The following is a 7,738-nucleotide window of genomic DNA, read 5'->3' on the forward strand; positions in this document are numbered from 1 at the left end:
CTTTGAGTATCATGAAGCTTGGCATTCCATAAAACCTTATTCCCTCTTAGTAACCTTCTAGTAACGCCATTCTGATGAAAGGGATGAAAATCATCGCGCAGGGGAAAATTGAATGTTTAAGAAACCTAAAATAAACAACTTTAAGGAAAATCTCGGAATAGTTGTTTTCCTTGGTTTGATGCTAAATCTATTTTTGAGTACATTTGTCTATTTCAAGCAGTTTTTTAACCACAAACTGTATGGACCATGCGCAGTCAGCTTTACGATATTCAGGCTGCAAAAGGATGAGTGATCTGAGCAATACGGTAAACAATTTTCCAACATTACTTTTTATTTCCAATGAAAAATATTAATCTATAGAATAATAAATCCGCATACTTAACATTTGGGCGGTTTGATGCCTACAACCAGGCCTAGACAGATAACAAGAGAGCACGTAAGAGAACAAACAACGTTAAATTTCACATTGGGAATCCAAAGTTATTAAAGTTACCCGACTTTGCTACAACGTAAATGCCAAAAGTAGGAATGTATCCAGCACTACTTGTACGCTCAAAATAAAATTTTCAACTCTTAGTCCTTCTAGCTAGCATTAAAGCTCTTAAATTTGACTTTTGTTAGGATAAAGGAACAGTGACACATAATGCTATAGTCTGTAACTTGTACCTACTTGGTTTTAAGGTAGATCATATAAATAGAAATTCAGCTTCACAAGGTAAGAACTAATTTTCGGGTTCTAAAGTGTAGTTGAAATTAAAGATTTCAAGATTTGATTCCGGGGCTAATAATACCATTGAAAACCGGTAGGAGTATAACATAACCATTTCTCATCGCCTGTTAGACAGAGGCAATAAGAACAACTCAAATCCTATTAAATGTACTGGTAGTATTCAGCGTATGGTGACGTTGTTTGATTGAAAAAAAAAGTGATCTCCGTGGTAGTCTTAAAAGACAAAAAATGTAAAAATTTTGAACGAAATCAACTTCTATACATAGAATTCATTTCCTGGTTTTATCTACCATATTCGATGCCATTCGATTTAGGAATCGAACAATCATTTATAAAGGACATAACTGTAGTACGTTGGTTATTAGTTTAACTCTTGGTTTTGGTAACGGCCCACTTTGTCTTAGCCATTGTACCTCGTCAGGTGGGCTGGACTCTGGGCCAAGGCAGTAGCCCTAATACCTTCTGTATATCGAATATGTGTATTCTTCCCGCGTATTATGTCTTCTTTCGTCTTCAGGGAAGTCTCGAAGCACTACATCGGCGGCAGCGGAAAGCGACATCAATCGTAAAGGACATCTATCCTGATTTCTACTACTGGGTGATAAACCTCAGCCGAGGGGAAGAAGTGCACATCCAATGGATAAGAGAATCGGTGATGACGCCAAACAGAGGAGTTGGAAATGACGTCTATTTTTGGCAACCATCCCAGTCTCGTGTTCGGAAGGAAAGCTATTAACAACGGAGGCGACACTAGCCATGAGCCATCTAAAAAATTTCGTTACGGAGTTGCCTACCGTACCTTCAAAGGGCTATCGACAATGCGAACTTGCGATACCTCCTCCACCTCTCTACCAGCTGGACAGATAGGTATGGCGAGGCGGCACCGAACAAAGTGGCAAGGTGGAACAGACGTGCAATCCTACCCCAAGAAGCTGTGTTAAATTTCGTCCTTCCCTACATGAAGCTGCTTTAAGACCAGTGTTCCCACGTCTATCTATGAACACGCGTGATGACCAGAACAATTTCCCTTCCCCGATTCCAGTTTCCTTGCAGGATGGAACTGCAAATCCAGCTGAATTGTCAAGAGAAATCAATGACGTTGCAGAAAAGTATCACCTCAGTTGCATAGAAGTTTGATGACAGACACGGTTGACGCGTGCATGTTTCCTTACAGCACCGACTACGTTGTGATGGCTGACGCAAAGGGTTGACCAAGGGGATCGGCAGGGACAATGCTGAAAAGAGGAGACGGGTTGTGCAATACGTTGGTTTTCTACTTAGCTCTCGGTTTTAGTAAAGAGCTACTTTTTGTCTTGGCCATCGTGCCTTCGCCTGGTGGGCCAGCCTCTGGCCTCCGCCATTCTTCGCTTGTTTTTGAGGGAGTGACGGGGCTTTACCTAGTAATTAGGATGTGTATTGTCGACCTACTGGAGTGCTTGTGGACTGCTGGCATGTTCTGGAGGCCAGACCGCCCGAAGGAGGTACAATGGCAGAGTCCTAAGTAGCTCGTCACAAAAAGTAAAAGCTAAGCAGCCAAGTCAAGTATTATGGCCTCATCATCAATGCATTGATTGAGAAATACTGTGGAAGCGACTTTGCAACTACGCAACTTGAGCCACAATATGCCTTAAAGTATAAAATAGGCCGGTGCGAAACATATGGTCAAAGTTTGTTAGGGGCGTTTGGGTGTGAGCATATGGTAAATATTACCAGTTGATTTACGTCTTACTGAATGTGATTTTCTCTTAATTCTTAAAAGTGTTGCAATAAATAAGTTTGCAGCATATTGGGCATCATATACTTGTTGATTACTGGTATTCCATTGCTGGGGTGTGTCAAAGTTTCATTAGAATAATGCACAGCTGTTTGTGAGGCAATTTGTCACCAAAATCTATTTTATGTTGGTATAAACAACCGTTTAATAGAATCTCACCAAGGTCGAATTCCCGCCTGACTAGCGGCAGTTCCTCGTTTCTCACGGTGTATTCCGTTGGTGGCAGATATGGCATTTAATACGGTTTTCACTGCCATGCTTTCTCGCTATTATTTATTGCACTTGAGCAGTCAAATATACCATAATTTAAATCAGATCGGCTTACAAGCTAATGTAGTGAACTTATTTTCCTACACATCATAGTTTAGTTATGTTCTTACCTTTTTCTGCTGTTGATTTCATTTGCCGTCTGACTTTCCTCTGCAGATGATTTGTTGGAGATTAATTACCGTGGCTCTTGTCGCAAGTGTCATGCTTGCAGGCGCTGAAGGCCAAGAATCAAAATCGAAGGCCTTCTTTACCTTTGGTGGAAGCGTTAGGTGGCACAACTCTAATGTTTCTGTAAAGAACTTCGCCTCTCAACTTAAGGTTTATGTACACAGCCTTCCTGATGAGACTCTTCGACAAGTAGTTCATGTTTTGCCGAATGGGGCATATTCTGTTGTTGTGTCTGACAGTGGTCGATATAGAATCTGCCTTTCTGTCCCACGGGGATGGAATTTCCTTCCAGCCAACGGCTATGAAATCGACTTGAATGGTGGTATTCAGAATGAGCAAATGAATTATGTTTTCGATCTTACTGGTTTTGATGTCAGCGGACAGGTTGTCACAGCTGGCATGACCACTGGACCTCCGGACCTTATCGTTTCGGTCATCTCTAACGGTGCTATTTTTTCTCAAGCCAAAACGACCGCTAATGGTAGTTTTACTCTATCTTCGGTCCCCCCGGGGAAGTACATCGTCACTGTGGGTGATCCCGCCTCAGATAGTGAAACAAACGATGTTCGTGCTAGTTTGAGCATTACCGTTTCCACCAGCAGTCTTAAATTGGCGGATCCTCTTGTTCTACAGGTATTCTTATGTTCAGCTAACATGTGCTTTTGTAGGGTCATTCTTTACGTTCGGTAGTAACCTTTAATGATCAAGGTGTCGCAAATATTCCCATCCTCCTTTTCATCCCTAAATCAAGCAAATTGACGGAAACCGATTTTAAAAAATTTGGATGCTTTAAACCCTCAAAGCCCCACGCAAACTTCATTCCAGTAGATTTGAAGGACATAATAAACCCTGATCTTGCTTGCCAGGTATTTATTCTATTTTGTATGAAAATATGCGGTCGCGTTTAGGTCATTAGCAATGTTGACGGTGCTTTCGTGTTCTCGCGTTTAGCTGGTGGTGATTACTTCCTGGTAGCTTACCATGATCCGGATCTCATGAAATCCAGCGAAATGGAATCTAAACATCTGAATATTAGCCCAACCTTCTTATCAGTGACGATGGAGCATTTCGATCTGCATCTCGATTCTGGTTTTCGAGTCACCTCCTTTCGAGTTGGCGGAGGGTATGTTAAGCAATCTTCTGGTGCTCCGATCGCTAATTCAGAGGTATCTCATTTTTGCAATTGTTTTCATTTATAGTCTATTTTCCGTATTTGTAAGTTACCTTTTATTAGGTCTTTGTTAACGGGGATTTTGTCACCAGGACAAATTCAGAAGGGAACTTCGAGTTAGACCTTGCCGCTCCGAGTGAGTATTTACTTCAAGTAGGTTTTATTTCTTCAAATTTTGGACTTTCACAGGTAAAAGCACCCAGGCTTGAATTCGAAAAGGTCAGACTAAAATTGACTCCTACTATGAAAACCTTGCCAACTTTTGTTCCTAATGCAGTCGAGTTTTGTGGACGGTTCTTGATGACCAGCAGCTTAAAGCCAGGGGTGAGCTTACAGCTTATTGTTCTATCCTTGAAATGAGGGTCATGGTTCTCACTAAATATTTTAATGCAGACTCGCATACCGCGTGTGGAAATTGTTTCGGGACCTTCGATTGAAGCTACTGTCTCAGAAGATGCCAAATCGGCTAAATTTTGTCTCTATCTTAGCCCAGGGAAACACACTCTTCGTTTGGTCGAATCGCACAATTCCATTCGATTTGCTCCAGCCTCCATAAATGTGTGCAGTCGTTTTCTCAAATACCTATTTGCTTCCTTTGCTAGATTAATTTTTTGGGGCTTTTTTATTCAGATTGATATCTTATCAGGACCGGTAGAGGATGCTATCTTCACTCAATTTCAAGCGGTTTTGACTGGTGAGGTGCTCTGTACTGAGAAGTGCCCAGACTCTCAACTAGCTGTGCGTCTATCCTCTAAAGAACAATTCGATACTCTGCCGGTCGTCGTCAACATCAAAGTTGATCAAGTAAGCTGTTAGATTCTGAACTACCAATTATGCTCGGTGGGAATCCATTGAAAGGCGTTTTCCATAATACTTTTCAGAACAACAGTAAACGCGGAACATTCACTTTTAAATCCCTGTCTCCGGGGCCTTACGACTTGGAACTAGTGGTAATTGATGGAGATGCAATGCAGCCCGCAAGTGGCTGGTGTTGGGCTTCTCCTGGTCTCCTTCGTCGTGTGATTGTTACTGATCATGATCTTCACAATACCGCGGAGTTGTCGTTTCGACAAACCGGCTACAGGTTACGTATCCATGTACCCCTTCTAGACTTTGGATTTAAGAAAGCAATATGTCTAAAAGTTACACCATCATTAGTGAGAAATGGCCTATTGGTTTATGTGGAGCCCTCCTTTTATCAGCTCATGAAGCCTCTAAATACCGTGCGTTATTCATTCTTCCAATTTATTTCCCTCCCCCTTTTCAAATTCTCACTTGCTGTACTTCATTATAGATCTGTCTCTCTGGTGGTTCCTCTTTCACTTTCGAAGCATCTGCTCCGTGTTTGCACCTTGAAACGCCCTTTCCCAGTATAATTCGATCAGCTGCCACGGCTATTCCACCTTCTGCTCCTTCAAAAACTGTTAGGATCTCGGTGCGAGAAATCCCTGTTAGTGCTGTCGTGACGGCTCTGCCTGGAGTTGCGGGTTTTTCAGTTGAAAAAGACCTTCCAGAACTCACCATCCAGGCTCATGTGGCCGATTCGGTTAAAAAGGTGTCCACCATGTGAGTGGTGCTATATTAGATGCACTTGAATCTATACATTTATACTGGTAGACTTAGAATGGAAGCGTGGGATAGGTTTAACGTTTGTTCAACTTGACCATCTGTCTTTTCTACTAGATGCGTGCATTTAGCAAGTTTAAGGCGTGCTTTTTCTGGTTTTCCATTTTGGAATTTCATTTTCCGATTTACTGTTGTCTGTTTTCGCAATCATATCATCCTCTAATATTCCTTTTTGGATTACTATTTTGCGCATATGCAATCTGAGAGCCTAAATTGAAAGGCGAAGGCTCAATCTAAACGGCATTTTTTTTTCGTAAATGCCAAAACAACTTGTTTTTACATGTTCGAACTCTGAGTGGAGAAGACGTTACACTTGGTCAGAATGAGTAGATTTGCCCTGTTCTTCTTTCTATCCATTTTAGTTGGAGAAAGGAAGGTGACTTCTATACGTCCCGAATGAGTCTCTGGGCTGCACCGGATAAAGAGATAGTCTTCTCCGTTTCTCTTTCTAAATCCCCCTCTGATCAAGTTACTGTTCATCCTCTCATTTTTCCCGCCTTCCAAACTCTCCGCATACCTCCTATTGTCCACCATCTAAGCCAATCGAATTGTGACCACCTTGAACTTAAAGCCACTCCTGTACCTCTCTCGGAAGTCAATGAAACAGACTGTGATGCTATTCTTGCAGCCACTTTCGGTGGTACGGAGAGTCTCACTGCTACCTTTTTCATGAAACTGGGCTTCTTCTTTACCGGTGAAGTTCAACCCCCTGTTGATAAGGTCCTAGTGACAGTTTACGCTGACACCTCTGTTGTCTCCTCTCCACCGCTCGAGTTAACTATCGATATGTCCACCTTCTCAGAGCAACAGTTAAACGCACCTTCACCCAAACCTGGTCTTACTTTAATCATGCGTGCTCTCACCAACTCTCAGGGCTTTTTCCGCATCGGACCCTTCTATTTTGACTCGAAATCCGTCCATGCCGCTCAGCCTAGTTCTTTTCTCACTCTTCAACTACACAAACCTGGCTTCGACTTTGCTCTAAAATCCTCGGCTGATTGGCTGACCTTCTCCTCACAGAAGCTGGCTCTTGTTGAAGTCCGTGTGGTGTCTGAAGGTAAAATGAAGCCAGTTCCTGGTGAGTTTGTAGATTTTTTTGTAAAAAACCTTTCCCCTGTTACCATCTTGTCAGTCACATCTTACTTTCAGACACCCTTGTTTCAATCGTCAGCAACGTATTTCGAGACAGCAAAACGACGGACTCAAGTGGTATTGTTCGGTATATTGGTCTACCTCCTGGTAAGTAACGTATAGTCAAATCATCCATTAACATCTAAATACCTGTAGTGCGGGTATAAAACAAAACGTTGTGATCTAGGTGAATACTACATCCAACCAATTCTGAAGGAATATGAGTTTTTTATCCACAATGGAATTAAAGGCCAACTGGAAGCCCTAACGGAACATGCACTGGGAATTGTTGGCGATGAATCACTGATTGTGAATCTTATTGGCCGTAGGATCGCTTACTCGACTTTTGGTGAAGTAAAGTCAATTTTCTCGTTTCTGTAGCATGCTATAAATCCATACAATGTCTTGCTAGCTCTAATTCTTACGACGTATTTTTATTTTTTATGTCCATTCATCGTAGAGCCAAACAAAATTACCGACCTCGGTGTTTGTTGCTTCTTGTAGATATCCGTTTATGAATAATCTTCCTAAGTGGTAGATTAGGTTGCTTTAGTTGGATTGATTTGTAGAATTTCATCTGTAACATGAACCTGCTATTTACTGATTGTAAGAACCTACCATTGGAGTTGCCGTGTGGAGATTTGATTTTGAAGTCTGGATGGTCCTTCTTAAGGGTAGATTCGTGTTCTCTCAGGTATCTTCACTTTCTGGCCATCCTGAGACTGGTGTGCTTGTTGAAGCAAAACTACTCTCCTCAAAGGAAATGAAAACTCTGGAGGGTCGCTCCATCTTCCCCGCACAAAGTGTGGACGCTGATGTCGCTTGTCGGGGACACACCTATGATGCTGGATTCGATGTTCCTGTGGAG

At 42.1% G+C, this 7,738-nt stretch overlaps 1 protein-coding gene across 1 annotated transcript; it reads left to right on the top strand. All coding sequences in view use genetic code 11, as the record gives it.

The window, feature by feature from the left end:
- Window positions 1-1,726: 1,726 nt before the first annotated feature.
- Window positions 1,727-7,388, top strand: EGR_08599 (Nodal modulator 2; the record flags this gene model as incomplete). Its single annotated transcript, XM_024497848.1, has 9 exons — window positions 1,727-1,839; window positions 3,107-3,575; window positions 3,611-3,808; window positions 4,177-4,437; window positions 4,507-4,917; window positions 5,408-5,679; window positions 6,102-6,978; window positions 7,027-7,195; window positions 7,252-7,388. 9 exons carry the CDS (start codon window positions 1,727-1,729, stop codon window positions 7,386-7,388), a joined length of 2,907 nt encoding a protein of 968 aa, XP_024347722.1.
- Window positions 7,389-7,738: the final 350 nt, after the last annotated feature.

The sequence above is a fragment of the Echinococcus granulosus genome (genome assembly GCF_000524195.1).
Source record: "Echinococcus granulosus chromosome Unknown EG_S00112, whole genome shotgun sequence".
NCBI lineage: Eukaryota > Metazoa > Platyhelminthes > Cestoda > Cyclophyllidea > Taeniidae > Echinococcus > Echinococcus granulosus.